Here is a 16,543-nt window from a genome sequence, read left to right as displayed (position 1 = left end):
GACCCTTTTTTGAAAGGAGCCACTCATAAATGAAGTACAATTTTTTTCTCCAGGGAATTATTAAGAGTTTAAATAAAGGACAGCATGTGATTCTCTCATCCCAGGCCCTTTGTAATGCAGTGCCAGGGCTTCTCTCAGTTTTAGACTGGTTGTTGCAGACATTTGACTTTTATATTGTTTCTTCAGAAGTCTGTGAAAAAATGTTTCATAAACAAATAAATGGTCTGTCTGACTGCAAGCGTTCAGCAAATTAAACTGTCCTCAGTGCTTCTCTAGTAGATCTAATTGACCCAAAAGTCAGAACCTGGAGACTAAATATAATTATCTAAAGACAAAGTACTCTTCTGCTCTGATCTTCTTGGCATGTGGCCTTTGGCTGTTGCATTGATTTGTAGTAATGGATGAGAACTTCAGAAAATAGATGAAGACTCCTCTCTTCTTCTGCCTAATTTCTGCTTCAGAGCCTCAGGAATGTAGGTGACCACAGCAGCATTCCCAGAAGCTCTACTTGAATGTTAAATCATAACTTCACTCTGTAAGAACAAAGAAACCCAAAATAAGCTCAAGGGTTGCTATTTGAATGTGTGATATATCCTTGAATTTGCTGATCATAATATCTTTGAGTAATATGTGAAAGTAATATGAACAGAAATGTTGGAACTGAAAATTTACCTTCGATTTGTAAATAGTCCACAATTGCAAACACAAACAAAGCACATTTTAATTATTTTATCTGTGTATATGTACACACAGGCTTCTATATACATATATGCATGTGTACCTACTTTATTTATTTTTTCTTTTAGGTGCATGCTGAGAGTTCTGGATTCCTTTGGAACTGAACCAGAGTTTAACCATGCCCATTATGCCCAATCTAAAGGCCACAAGACACCATGGGGAAAGTGGAACCTTAATCCACAGCAGTTTTATACTATGTTCCGTAAGTATCCCTGTGTTTATAAATAAATTGGAGCTTTAAAAAGGAATGCTGTCATTGAGAAAAATGTTCATATTAATAAAAACAAGTTCACGATTTAATAAAATACAGCAACTAAATGGGCAGAATTGTGTAAGTTAGTGTCTGTAGGCTACACAAAAGCTCCAATGTCTTTCCATCTAGGGAGCAAAAAATAAAAATATCAACTTAATATGAATTGTGGTAGGGAACTGTATCCTCAGGGTAACTGTGGAAAGTGGTGATAGGCTTTTCCTTCAAATGTTGGTGACTTTGTTAGCAGGATTTGAGAAGGCAAAACTACAGAGTGATAGGTTTTTCAGGAACTTCCTAGATTGCATTTTTGTGAACTGCATGCACTCTTGCATTTCATCATGTTCAACTGAAGTTTGTGACTCAGTTGTATTTCTCCTCAACAATTGAGCAGCACAATTACTTCACTGTTTTTTGCGTTCAAGATCAAAAAAACTGTCACTCAGCAAGAATAATTTTTTTGTCTCTATTTTTTGTGGATTTCTCAAAATTTTCACTTAGCTTGTGTTCATTTTGTGAGCATTCATTTGAGGTGAAACCATATTTTTTGCCAGCAGTTTAAAAAGCTATTGAAAAGCAAGTAGTATATTTCAGCATTGTTGTAGATCTTTGAAGCATTGTCAAATATCTTTAAAAATAAAAATAACATTAAAAAGAAACAATAGAAAAAATACAAACTATATAAGCTGGGTCTCATCCAATTATTACAGTGACCTGCTCCAGCACTCGTCTTTGACTTATGGCACTAGGTTCTAGAATTGAAGGATCTTTCTCTTTTGCATTTTGTAGTAGTGGTTCAAGTTTGTTGTCTCTGGAAGGTGCAGAAAGGCTGACTCCTGCCAGCAAGCTTCAGGATAAGTGAGACTTGGGAAAGAAGGAAGTGCATGCTGTTGTGTACAGCAACTTCTCAGCCTGAATGTGGAAAGAAACACTTGCCTAGTGTTTGCTAGTGGCCCCTATCTAAGACTAAGGCCAGGGCATGCACTCTTCTCTCTCAGCAGCCTTCATGGTCATGTCTTTCAAACTTTTCTGCTTTTCATAGCAGAATTATACATGCTGCTGTCTGTTTGACGTACTTTTGGTTTCAGTTGCTTTGTAAAATTCTTGAGAGAGGCATATTTTGTCTGTCAACATTTGCTGTGCAAGGTTTTTCCAGAGAAATATAAGTGAAGGTTGTTCAAAAGATGAAAGCCTGCATTCACAGTTGTTTCGAAGAAAGTTAACAAAACGCGTGGTTGGGAAATGTGACTTGGAAGTGGTTGCAGAGTTCGTGTCTGGAGATTAGTAAGCAGAGCTTGTTCTGGATCCACGTGATTTGCTTATATTTATTGGTTTATGGCCTAAATGGAAAAGGAGCCGAAAGCTCACTCTTGCTGTATTTAAGTAATTCAACTGTTGGGAAATTTGTGCGTGAGGTCCAAGGTAGCACCAGGGGCGATGAGGCATTTGAGGAAAATAGTTGTGTGGATACTTGTGATACAGCTGTGTATGCACTCCTCAACCCCACTCCATCAAATGCAGAAGAAATTGAATCTTCTCTGTAGAGAACATCTCTCTTGTGGCAGCATGAACTACTGTTCCAGTCTCTTCTTCAGAGCAAATCACTTCATAATGAATTTTCAGAAAAATTATTAGTATATTGAAATTTCAGTAAATACACGTTTCCAGTTTTTACTACTGCAAGTGACTGCTGGTTTTCCTTTGCAGGAAGAGTGGTAAAGAGATTGTAAGCAAACTCATTCTGAAGCATAACTGACTGCAGAATCCTATTCAAGGATTTTACTTCTTTTAGTACTAGGTGCAGAAGGGTCACTGTTCTGCAATATTTAGTTTGGTTTTGGTTCTCTGCTGCAGGGATAGCACCGTCTTTATGGGCTTGTGATTAATAGTGTGTGTTATGCATCAGTAAAGATTTTATGACAGATTGGAACTCTGGACATCTTCCCAAGATCCCCAGAGTCCATTATGTTTTGAGAACTCTGATTATAAGGGCAGAAAATCATTACTGAGCAACCAGCAAGCCAAATTCAAACCTGTGGCATGTTACCAAATGCTTGACTATTCTCTGAGCTTTCCAGAAGCATAAGGGTTTTTCCTCCCCACCCCCTTCATGTTTTTTATTTTAATTATTTTATGCAAAATAACAGCACTGGTACTTTTAGAACTGCATGATCTTACTTTAAAATCCATCTGGGTGCTTTCTGTCAGTGATGTTGAGGCACTGAATTCCACCAGTTCTAAGTGCTAACTTTAACAAAGGTTTATTTTTCTTTTGAGTATGTGCTGTCTCCTTTGAATCCAATCTCTCATCCAAAAATATGAAAGGATGGAAAAATGCCCCTTTTCAGGCATATTTGCAACATGCCATTTGCTTTACTAAATTCTAAAAAGTCCTTGGTTCTAAGTGAGTGCCTAGCTGTTGCTGAGGCATTTTTTTGTGAAAAAGAGTAATTGTCATTTGAAAGACTAAATGGAATGACAGAGGGAAGTGTACACTGTGTATGGTTTCTCTGTTCTGCTGCATTATCCAGCTGGCTGGTTTTCAGAAATCAAAAAGCAAAACCTCATAATTGCAATAGAATTTGTTTAATTTTGTTTTAGAACTCTGGCTATAGGTTTAGCATTGCATGTATCATAAGTGCCTGAGGGCTTGTCTTGGGGTTTGTTTTTTTCTGTTGTTTTGGGGTTTTTTTAACTTTGCAAAGTGTGCTTATTAAGAATTTGCCAGCTTGTGTGCCAGTGTTTAGAAGGGAGGCTTAGAGAGGAGATCCTAGTGTTTATTGCAGCCTATTTCTGTGTAAGCTTGTGAGGTTATGACACTTTCTAGTGAGGCACAAAAATCCCGCATGGTGGAGTAATTTTTATATAACAGGAATGAATTTTTACCAGAAGCCTTGAGCGTTGTAGTCCGTCCCTGGAATTGAACACTCTTTCTACACACAGGAGAGGGGAAAAAAAGAGGGAGGGGAACAAACAAATACCACCACAACAAAAAACCTTACTTTTAATTAGCCTGTAGATCTGTTTCTTTATAGAAAGAGAACAGCGGCTAGTATTGCTGGATGTTGCTGCTGGGAAAAGACCAATAGGGGCTAAACTGAGAGTAAATTGTAAATCCTTTGCACTTTATTTGTCTGGGCATTGGATTAACACAACAATTTTGCTAACTTCAGTTGTCATCTTTCAGTGTTTTATGATACATATATCTGAGTGAAGTAGGGAGTGAAATTGGTATTCTGATCAACGTAGTGTGACTTTGTAGGCTAATTAGCATGGGTGCGTAATATGCAGTGAGTTGGATGGTTTGTGTTACCTCTTCCAATACAGGAGGTGAAACCCAAGAGATTTACTAAAACTTATTAATAACATTGAGCAACATACAGCTTTGTTAACAAGCATGACTGCAAGGATTTTCCAAATTGTTGGTCTTGCATCTCTTAAGATTGTCATGCTGGATTTCTTCTGGTTCTCGTAGCTCTAATAATAAAATAAAGCTCAGTGCACAGGAAATAATTATCATTGGCCCCAGTGCAGCTACAGCATTTTGTTGTTAGAAACGAGATAGAAAATAACTCCTTACTTCAGTAGACATATGCAGCAGGACCTAAAATTGATAAGAATTATTCTTGATAATAAAGCAAGCAGGTGTATCTCAGTATGAACATGAAGGAAGTGATCTGTTGAATATTAAGTTCCTTATACCTGCTTTTCTGACAATATGCATACTTTTGTAAAATTAACTGATACTTTAAAGGTTTTGAATATGCTTTGTTTCTTACAGCTCACACTCCAGATAACAGCTTCCTTGGATTTGTGGTAGAGCAGCATCTGAATTCCAGTGACATTAAACATATTAATGACATCAAAAGGCAGAATCAATCTCTTGTTTATGGCAAAGTAGATAATTTCTGGAAGGTGAGTATACTATAGTCATATACTTAAGTAAATTTATTTTGACTGATATAATATAGTATAACTCTAAATTTACAAGTATCACTTCTGTCTCAGTCTATTAAGTTCTTTTTCTGATAATAAATACATTCAAGTAATTAAATTGAGCATTTTTCAGTCTTTCTGATGATGAAACTTCCATCTAAATTTACATGGATCCTTTGCTGTTTATGCACACCTTCCTGGTAGAATAAAAAGTTTTTATAGTCTTGATACCACAATAATTTTGGAAAATGCAGAAGCTTTTAAAAGTAATGGGAAATTGAAGGTGCCATAGACTTTGTGAACTTTAATCAGTCATAAGCAAATGTGTCTTTCAATTACTTATTTTCTTATCTAAAACAAATAGTTATGTATTTTGAACTGGAACTTGTTCACTAGCAACCCTAGACGTGTTCAATGTCATTTTATCTCCCTGTAATAACATCAGAGTTTTGTTACTTAAATTTATTGCAATTAACTGCATTGCCTCCCATCTGTAGGCAAGAGCTGAAGGATAACAACACCAAGGTTTGGTCATATTTTCACCAAGTTAAAGTGTATCGTGATGTTAAGTTCACTGTGCTCTCTGCTTTTTGTTCACTGTCCTTTTCTGGAGCTCCTTCTAGGCTGCCACACCTGGCAGTGTTTTCAAAGAAAAGCAATTGCTTCCTAATAAGTGGCTTTCTCCCAAGTTACCTCTAGCTCTGTGTGTCCATATACTCCGTATGCCTTCCCTCCTGCCTAAAAAGATCTTTTTTCAGCCTCCTGTCAGCTGAAAAAGGAGCTGATCAGTACATGCTGTGCCACATATAGGACCAAATGATGTGTCTCAGGTTTTCTTTCCGTATTAATTGGTGTAAGGATACTGGTCTTGCACAGTTTTCTGAGCACAGAAGCAACACTTAGTCTGATAACTGTGGTTATACAGAGTAAGTTCTTGAAAAATGACAGGTACAAGTAAATGATCTATCTGAGAGACAGAACAAAACAAAAACTTGAAAGGAATAGGAGAATGTTGCTGGTGCTTATGGTAAAAGAAAGGTAGAGCTGAATGCCTGTTTGCTTCTGTACTGAGAAAAATATATGTATTATCTGTGCATTTTCAGTTGTGATCTCTCAGTTTTATATTTGAGCTTATTGCACTAAACTATGTAATCTGTGTCTTAAAAGGAAATTTTGCTTTGCATTGTAGTTAAATATTGTACCAGTTATTCTTTTTGACTCATGGTATAGAATGGCAGTCTGCCCACATCTGCATTCACTTCTTTCTGCAGAATGCTGGAGCAGAGCTGATTATAATGGTATCATTCCTGATACCATTATCAGTCTCTCAGGAACAGCTGCACATAATAATCATCTATAGTTCCTGACCTGATTTGTAGTGCATATCAGCAGAACAACCTGTTGACTACTAGTTGGATTTAAGAAAGAAGATAGTTGCCTAGTCACCAGGAGGTTTTTTTCTCACTGACATATATATCTTCTGGTTTATTCAGTCTGCATTATTTCAGAAATATGTATTAATAACTTATATGTCCAAAGGGGACATATGTATTAATAGCTTATATGCCCAGAGGGGAGATTTGTGATTGCCTAGTCTGACACATACTTCTGTGTGACACATAGGATATTCATGAGCTGATTAAGACAAAAACATGGCTTTTTGGAAAAGAACATCCAATCTTGATTTTTTAAATAGCACACAATGGAAACCCCACTACTTCCTATGGTAAATCCTTCAGAAATTGCCTTTTCTCTGAAGACTTTGCATTAGTTCTGGTACAGATTTCCAAATGGTAGCTTCCAGTTTTAGTAGCAGTTGCAGACTTTGTCTACTGGACTGGTGGTGTTTCTGTTCTGTTTCCCTGTAGGAATGTATAGGTTGAGCTCATGGTTAACCTGTACTCATCTCCTGAAAAGCCTGTACGTGCTGAATAACTAAGAGCTTTGTGCCTTCTAATCCTTAAGTGTTCTCACGTGTCTGTTTTCTCTCAACCTTTTCAAGATTATTCACATTCCTCTTGAAATAGGAATGTTAGAATAGGGCACATGGGCTGTACTAGCACCAAATCAAAAAGAATTTCTGTATGTACTGTTATGTATGTTCCCTTTTCACCATTAGGAACTTGTGTTTAGATAAACTTCTCAGCCAAGACCCTTGTATTAATTGGTTAGAACTGCTGCTTTTCAAGTCCCTGTTCCATTTCTCTGAGTATTACCTGTCTTGTTTCTTCCAAGATGTATGACATAATACTTGGCCATATTAAAATGCTTACTGTACTTTGTAACATTGAGCACATTAAAACTGTGACTTGCAGCCTGTAACTGCAGTCGTGCCCAAATACACTGATTCATAAAGTGTAATCACTGCAGATAGGTTTTGAATTGGTGGTCATGTGGCTGTCTTATCTGGAGTGATAAAATCCAATTCTTGTGATCAACAGAAAGCCTGAACTAATCTTGTGACTGTGTAATTTGCTTATTTCATGTTTCCTTCATTTTCTCCATGTTCTGCTCTTTTCATCTGCCACTAGGGCTTGTGCTGAACCTGACTAATCTCTGTTTATCCTGCTACTTTTCTTTATATTGAATATTGCCAGTTAACAGAAAGTGTAATCTCCACAGAATAGACGTCACTAATGGGTCTAATCAGTTGTTAGAGATGCACAGTATGAAGGGGAGAGTGTTCTGGTCCACAGACTAAGGTGCTTTTGGGGAATATCAGTTGCAAATAAATTGTTGAATTTAAACTAAGCATGTTGAAGTGGAACTGAGGTACATACAGGAAATTTTTCCTCTGTAGGAGCAACTATAATATTTGACTGCCCTCAGGATTTTATGAAGTGATGGGCATCCTTTTCTGCAACTCATGTAGCAAGTTAAAAAAAAATAATATTCCAAAGTACTTGTCATTTAATCTTTGCTAGAAATCACCGTATTCCCAGCTCTGCTGCTGGGCAGAGTTGGTGAGGCTAGCTCAGATGACCCACTAAAATTGGGTAAACTAACCAGGTTATTGCAGCTAAAGAGAATTATGGATTGCTTACAGACAGCATTCTGTCTTCCCACATAATTCAGTGGTACAAAACTCTGATATGAATGTGACAAGTAGTAGAAGGAGGAATACAGTGATGCCTCCTGTCAGCTCTGCTGGATACAGAAAAAAAACCACCAGCCCATGGCCTGAGACCAGTGACATTCATCCCGTTACAGTTACATTTTGCTGGAGGTCAGGAAAGATGTAAGCTGCAGAGACTTGTTTATTTCCCTCTGATAACTAAATCAGTCTTAAGTGGGTTAAGGATTACAAATAGAAGCTCTAAAGAATTTTGCTAGGTTCCTAAAGGTTAGCCTTAGAGGTAAGCTGCCAAGGGCAACATTGTCAAGTATTGGATATGTTTGTTGTAATCAAAGGTTTGAGGTTTTGTCTGGGATTTTGACAGTAGTAAGGAGTAAAGAGAGTCCTATCTCTGCCAAGTGAAATAAGGAACGAATAAAATGTGAGGAAAACCCATAATGCTTTCCATTATCAAAATTGGCTTTAATTACAGAATATTTCAATTAAACAGAATGTTTGAAGCCTTTCATGTTGTCTTAGCTCCCGCTTCAGTCTAAATCTTTGTTCTCACTGCAATTTCCTCTCATACTTTTCCAACACTTCTACCCTTGATCCTAGAAAGAAAAGAGAGTCAAGATTCATTTTATGCTATTTGTTAATTCTTTTTTTGTGAGGTGCTGTGAGAGAAGGCAGAATTTTGCTTGTATCAGAAAATACCCATCAATGTGTAACAGACAGTTATATGATGATTGCTTTGCTAGATTTTATTATAGTGTATTGGAGTTGCCTTAAAATATTCATGTATTTAAAGGCCACAAAATGTGTGAGTTGTTACTAATGCCACTTGTCAAGATGGGAAATTGTTACATTTAGCTTGTTCTCAATGGGAACATACATAACCAAACCAGTTCCTACTCACTTCTTTATAGCTCCATCTGACATATGTAGTTTCCCAGTCTTATGCCCTGTTACATTACGTGGGAGTAAGAGAGTGGGGAAAAGTCAGAGAGAAAAATTATACTTCTAGGAATATTTGTGTCACAAGCAGAGATCAGTGTCTTTCTGTTGGCAGTGTTGCCTTTCCCTTCCTTCTGATTGGTTTTTGTGCTTCATATTTAGCAACAGGCTTTGGCTGAACATTTACTTCCTTTTTTAAGCTAAAAGAAACATAAGGGAGGGGAGAAAAGATCCTTCTCACCTTTTCTCTCCCGCGTGGTCAGTGCGCTCACAAACTTGTCTCGTGCTCTTTTGTCTTCCTCCAAATTTGCAACAGCACTGTGGGCTTATCTATTGATAGAAACCTAGCTGCTGTCACCAGGCACCAGGAGTACTGTCCTGCTTTATGCCACACATATAGATATGCCCCAGACACTTTAGTTCAGCAACATTTCTGAAATTCACCTTTGGCATCTGAAAGAAGGATGGATCAAAAAGACCAAGTAAATAAAAGGAAATAAACAGCTGGAAATGCAGTAAAGAAGTATATATGTACGTACCATTTTGAAGGCTTATAATTTAAGATTTATTATTAAAATTAGAGTTTCTTTTATTATGAGGAAATAAATAAAACATGTTTTCTATTAATATTTATGTTTCAGACAGGCCAGTGATCACCTTCTCTTTTTTGCAGAACTCTGCAACTGCAAAATGAATTAGTGAGGTCTTACTGGTGAAAGTAATCATCCACTAATATTTGATAATCACAAATCCAACACCACCTTTTTTTCCCCGTTCTCTCACTGCCTACTTTCTTCTGTACCCCTGCACTGTTCTGCTTCAACAGTTAAACAGTGCACAAGTATGTCTTACTGTAGTTCTGGAAATTTCCATTCCAAGGACAGGAAATTCCTGGTTAGGCTTCAGTGCCCTTTACATGTCAATGAAATTGTCAAATCTTTTAGAAACCTCAATGCTGAGAAAACAAAAACAAATAAAATTTAAAAAAAGGAAACTTCATGGATGAAGAACTGCAAGAAATGATGAATGAAACAGATAAAGATGAGGTCAGGGAACTGAAGAAGGATTTCTGGCAGATCTAGAAGAATGCAAGTCTTTCCTGAGATCTTTTATTCATTCTTCATGCAAAGATTATATATGTGCAGATAAATAACATTTATGCATATATGAGTTTATTTTATGCTGATATATGCAGTAGGTGCCTAACAAAGGAGCCATAAAATGCACATTCAGGGAAGAGCAAATGTATGGCAAAGTCACATAATACTTCCCTTGCATATTCTCTCTTTTCCAGCTTTTTCCAGCTCTGGGTATTTTCTGAATCAGTTTGTCTATTGATAAACTGACTGTTGACTCTCTTTTGAGAGGTCAGTAAGAGGTGACTTTAAAGGACTTGTCTGATCAAGAACCTATGCTTTTTGTTTTGTTTTGTCTCCACAGCTTTGTTGTGGAGTTCCTCAAACCTGTGCAGGAGGAGCATTAACTTTGGGGGTTTTTACGCCTCTCTCCCACTAGCTTTGTTTGGCTCTCTTTCTCAGTCTGTGTTCTTTATGCCAACTATATTTTTGTAAACCTCTCTCATATTCTGTCAAGCTGTATTTTCCAAGCTCAGGAGTCATAAATGAATTTGTCACAGGTTCGTATGTAGCACTGGAAACCATTCTGTAGCTTGGATCCTTCTTACCCCTCTCAGAACCACATCCAGTGTTCTCAGTATTCAAGGAAGAACTATGTGTTTATAGAACTGTTCAATGATTTTCTTTTTATTTCTCTATTCCTTGGACTTGACACTTTGGCAAATTAACACCTAGATGTTAGGACTTCTAGACTTAATGTTTGCCTTTACATACACAAAGATCTCTCCCAGTACCTGTTTTTCTGCATTACGTTTGTCCAAGCTGTAGAAAATTATCATGTTCTGACTTCTTCAGTGTAAGAAAACATCTGCCACATCAAGAAAACTAAAAGCAAAGTTTAGTTCTTAATGCATTGTGTTTCTACCATGTATTTTTATAGCTTTTACACTTCATTTTTCACCCACCAAACTTTAAGATTTCAGCCCTTCAGACTCTGTCTTCCTGTCAACATTGTCTTAAGGAAAGACTTATCAGACAGTTGTCATTTGATGTCTTTGATGAGAAGAGCCTTATCATGATGCTTTTAAAAGTAGGTGGTAATGATTGATGAACAGTAATAACAGTTCTGCACCCAATGATCAACAAAAGTACTTTCTAGAATGGCATGTTTACTTTAGCTGCTGAAAAATTGGTTCTGACTTACTCTTCCATTTTCCTTCTGAGAATAGTTGCCTTTTTTTTTTAAGTTTAGATTTGCAGCATGGTGAGCAGGCATGGATGAGTAGCAGCAGTCAGATACAAACTCTGCAGAGAATGTTGATTTTTGCATTACTAGCCAGCAGCCCAGGATCTGTAATTCATTTTGGAGAAAGTAAAAATCTGGAGTTTACTGTTCAGCTATTCAGGATAAAAGAGTATTTATATCTGCACCCAAGCAAACAGACTCAGGAAGTGGGTTAACACGTAAAGGAATGTTGATATTTTGTTAGAAAATCGCATTTCTTGGTTTATTTAATTGTAGCCTTTCTATTTATAAATGCCACATTTATGCTCTCTCATTTTCTAATTCAATGTGTGTCCTGTTTATTTTTATGAAGTTGCTTATTGCAATAGTATACTTTTATGATCCAAAACAACACTTTTCTACAAGAAGTATGGAAATCCAGGACTACTTAAATGCAAAGGAGACAAAAGTTAGTGAGATTTGTTTAAGGTATAAAGTGCTAATGGTATTTTTATGATACTTCATAGATGATTATGAAAGCAGTTGGTTTTGACTCAAAGGGAATAAAGGAGTGATTGTTTTGTGGATTGAGCTTGCCCAGTTTTTGGTTGGACAACTTAATAATGAGGCAGGCAATATACTTCACAAAAAGTATCACCAGTAGAGCAAGCTAAAGCTAGAACTCCTTGTTATGTGACATCAAATAACCTGTGTCTTTGAATGTGTACCAACAATTAAATTAGCAAGGAAGTTTAAAGAAGTGATGGTGTTCATTCACCTAGATCTGATACCTTATTGCTCCTCTGAGATTTGAAAGGACAGGATTTTCACAAGTCTTCTTGCCCTTTGAGTAAACTTCAGCAAAATTGTTGGCCAGCTTTCACACAGGGCTGAGGAAGAACAGTGTACAGAATTTACGTGACAAAAATAGTGGGTGAAAGTAGACTTCTTAAAAACTCTTTTGATGCCAAGAAATACACAAACTTGTTGCCTGATTTTTCAGCTATTACTAAGAATATGTGCAAATATTGAGGGAAAGTCTCTCTGATCTGTGCTGCATACTGATGGTAAATACAGTCTACAGCTAATTGCTTTTGGAATAGCAGTAGTCTTTAAAACTCAAAAAACATATGGCATTGAAGATTAAAGTAATTCTGGTTTGCAAACTGGGATGATGTGTACTATTTTTGGTTTTAGTGAAACACTAGAGACATTAATCTTCTCTGGGTCTTTTCCAAAATACCTTTAAAACTTTAGGTAAGTTGAATATTTGGAGGTATCTTCTAGGACTCAGATAATAGGTATTTAGATAAAATGTGTATTCAGATACTCAGTTGGCAAGAATGCAGCTAATGTGAGATTCACCCTTTTCTTGACAAAGATGATAAACAGTAATTATTCTGCATCTCTTTCAAAACCAGATTGAATAACTGAAATTTCAGAATGAATTTTTTTGCATTTTTAGGCCAAATATTGTTTGTATGCTGAGATTACAGTTATCTGGTGGTGAGCTGTTTTTTGTCCAATTAGAAATTAATAGGTCCTGGTGTTGATTTATTTATACCTATACTATGAATGAAAAAAAGTGACAGTTTTCTTCCAGTCTAGTAGAAAACAAAACTCATAATGTAAGGACACATGAAATACTATAGAAATAATGTAAGAATGAGTGAAGATCTTCTCTTTCTGTCTTTTGTGGTAAAGGACATAAAACCCAGCTCTGCTTGAAATATGTAAAGACTGAAAATATTTTCTTGTTGCTGTTATAGGATAAGAAGGCATATCTGGACATCATCCACACCTATATGGAAGTCCATGGAACAGTCCATGGCTCAAGCACTATGTATATTCCTGGCTATGTAAAAAATCATGGTATACTCAGTGGGCGAGATTTGCAGTTTCTACTGAGAGAAACCAAGGTAAGTTTGTCAGGAGGGAGTAGTAGCAAAAATAGCTACAGATACACAGTATCTGGAGTGCATGCCTTTCACCTCCTAGGAATGAACTCCTAACTTAAAAGCATTGGGAAAATGAATGATTAGATGTAAAGGAGCTCAAGTCGCCTCCTGTGTGCTAAGAATATGTTTTTCTTCATGTCGGTGTTTTGTGGACTGACAGCTATTATTAGCAAATTGGGACAGCAACCTGCAGTCACTGGCACATTTAACAACCAGCTTGAGGAACATGGATAAATGCATTTTTCATTTTCTTGCATGTGATATTCAGCTCAAGGAGATTATCAGCTGAGGATGTGCTTTGTTTTACATCCCTGATAGAAAAGTTAGTTAATACCTGAAGGCTGTGCAATAGGCATGCTTGCTCTGCCCTACCAGTGACTTTAACCTAGAGTGACCCTACTCTCTGGGGGAGAAAAGAAGAAAGGCAAGCACTGAATTTCCCATTCAGCTCCTTCCTCTGCTTCGTTTGTGCAGAGACATGGAGAAAAAGAGTGTGCGTTTTGTGGTGTGCTTTGTTGTGGCCCCATAGTCAAGGGAACTCAAGATAAGGGACAGTGTATGCATTGAAATAAATAAACTTTTGTCCCCATAGTTAGAATTCTTTGTGGGGTGTTCTGTGCCATTCCAGTAATCTTTGTGCTGCTTAACAACATTAAAACACTTTAGTAGATTACATTTAAATAGGAAGTTTAACTTTCAGTTGGTGAAAGAAGTGGTTTGTGTGTTTAAAATTATCAAAATATGTGGAACTGCAGCACTTACTCCCCATTGTTGATAGTTTCTCGCTGTGCAATTCTACAGAAGAATCTATTAAAAGAAAAGAAAAAAGCAGGCAGCTCCCAGTCTTCCCACATGACTGCAGAGATCTCCTTTTTGAAATATTTGGGAAAATTATGGTAATTTGACATCTCTGTGTGACAGATTTTGGCAAATTATAACTTTTTAAAGGCAGCCACTGTGTGTATGTACTTGATGTATACAGATACACATAATGTTGCAGATTAAAAAGTCAACATATATTTCTGTCATAGATAATACTGGGATTACACAGCTTTTGCCTATGTGGAGTATGAAATCACTGTATTAATCATGGTACTAACGTGGGAAGAATATTGACATTGTAATAACCTCAAGCACAAACAGTGACTTCTTTCTTAAAAAAAAAGTGTTCTATTCACTGAAGTAGTAAAATAAGCTAATGGACTTCCTCTGGAATTACTGAAGTCCTTATAATTTACAAAGTAAGTTTTCATCAAACCCTTTATCAGCTATTTTACATGTATTATGCAAAAAAAGCTTAATTTTCCATACTAAGTAGATAACTCACCTAGTTGTTACTGGTTTTATTTGCTGTGCTCTAAGACACAAGGTAAGGACACGTTCAATTTAGGACAAATTCAAGCTGATACGTGCATATTATGCAGCTCAGCACAGCGCAGTGACATCGGTTTTGTGACACAGGAAGTAGCCAGACTAGTTTCACCCAGTTTTTTACTAGTAATTGCAATATCAGATGGAAGATACTATCTTGTGATTGTGAAGTACAAGTTGCTTATTTTTCACAAATAGTACTTCTGTGAAAAGCATTGGTTTACACTTTGCTATTTTCAGAGTCCTACAAGCATGTGAGATTTTGATGATTGTCTCTAGTATTTTTATGCATCGGTTTGGGTGGGTTTTTTTCTTCCTAACATTGAGAAAAATGCTTTGACAAATTGCTGCATTTCGTAGTAGATGACACTGACAAATACATCCATGTGTTTCAGAACCCTGTATCAGGAAGCCAGTGTTTTTATCAGATTATCTTTTTGATACAGTCTTTCTTAATGATTTTTTTTAAAGCATGCAAACAATATTTTCTTACTACTTTTCTGAACTTCTGCTAGCAAATGACAAAAGCTATTTTCCTTTTAAGGGAATTATTTATTTATGATGCAGTGAGGCTAACAAACATTTGACCTGATGATAAGCAGTTTACGAGTCCATTTGCTTCTCCTAATACTTTTTATTGTCAGGCAAATGAGAGCACTATGTATTTCTGACGTTGGGACACAATGAAATGAAGTGCAGCTTACTGCATCATGCATTTCAGTTGTTATTGCTGTCTAATGCTTACTTCTTCCAGTATGTCTAGTTTTATCAGCAGAAGTAAAACAGCAGCATCCTGAGATTGAAAGCAGAAACAGATTAACTAAGTTATTTGGACTTTTTCAGTTGAAGGTGGATTTTTGGGTTGGGTTTCATTTTGCTAGCTGATGTTTAGTGTCTCATAGGTGCACTAGCTGTTCTGCCTTAGCATGTGGCTGCCTCTCATCTTGATCAACAGCCATACTTGCACTAAGTCTTCTTGTTGCCTGTACATAGTTTCAGATTTTGCTGGCTTTTAAGAGGCAATACTTCAATATAGCTTAGCACAGAGCACCACTCATCTGTCTGTGCTGGCCATCTGCTGCATGGGTGGGTCAAATGTGTTTTATATCAAATGGATCATGGATTGAATTGCTAAAAGAGGTGCAGGTTTTTCACAAGAATCAAGCTGAATTGAATGGGAGCTTTGTGCCCTGAGAAGTCTCATATATGTGTGTGCATGCATCCAGTATGTTAAAGGATACTTTATAATCATAATCACTTTAATTGCTAGGCAACATGACCAGAGCCCCCTAATGAATTTAGTTATGGGGCTTTGTCACTAGACAATCAGTGTGCTGGAAGTGTGTGAATAATGTAATGAGCTGTAACTCAGGGAGGGTAACATCTGTGGGTACAATGCTCACCCAAACCATCTAGGCTGGCTGTTTGTTGTCTCCAAGCAACAAACTTTGTCTCTAAGCTTCCTGAAACTTTCAGATTTTTCTTTTTCTAAACTTGTTTTCAGGCCCAAGGGCAAGAAGTGTCTTCCATTGTTTGTGATTTCAACATCATGTTAGCAAGTTTTTGTTAGGTCAGCTGATGAATTATCTAGTTTTCAGAGCCAGAGCTAAACAATAATTTAACAAGTCACAGTTCAGTGATTTGGTTCGCTGTACTCAGGAGTGTCAGCTTGTGTTGCACTGCTTCATTTTGCCCCTCAACAACAAAATACCAGTAGGTTACAACTCAGTCATGATTCCTGATAGGAACTTTGCATTCCCAAAATGTATATGTGCTCTCTCTGCACTAACTGGTATAGGGCACAGTTACTCTCAAAAGCATGCAGCTGCTTTTTCATGCTGGTGTGTGTTATAAAGCAACGCATTTCAGCATAAGCGCATTTTCTAAGCAGCAGGGGACTGTTTGAGATTCATCGTGGCTAGTTCAGCTGTGTAGTGCATGACAAAAATGAAAAATGTCAACAGTTCCTAATGGGAA

The 16,543-nt window shown here is 37.0% G+C and overlaps 1 protein-coding gene across 6 annotated transcripts in view; it reads left to right on the top strand.

Moving 5' to 3' along the window:
* MGAT5 (alpha-1,6-mannosylglycoprotein 6-beta-N-acetylglucosaminyltransferase) overlaps window positions 1-16,543 on the top strand; it is a 119,572-nt gene that overhangs the window by 83,430 nt on the left and 19,599 nt on the right. For all 6 annotated transcript variants that reach the window (XM_051623330.1, XM_051623331.1, XM_051623329.1 and 3 more), the window contains 3 exons: window positions 807-940; window positions 4,770-4,903; window positions 13,007-13,156. In XM_051623330.1, the coding sequence (XP_051479290.1) occupies window positions 807-940; window positions 4,770-4,903; window positions 13,007-13,156 (418 nt within the window). The remainder of the gene's footprint in view (window positions 1-806; window positions 941-4,769; window positions 4,904-13,006; window positions 13,157-16,543) is intronic.

This window comes from Apus apus, chromosome 6, assembly GCF_020740795.1.
Source record: "Apus apus isolate bApuApu2 chromosome 6, bApuApu2.pri.cur, whole genome shotgun sequence".
Taxonomy (NCBI): domain Eukaryota; kingdom Metazoa; phylum Chordata; class Aves; order Apodiformes; family Apodidae; genus Apus; species Apus apus.
Note: the sequence above shows the minus strand (reverse complement) of the source record. Positions and strands in the feature narration are given on the sequence as shown.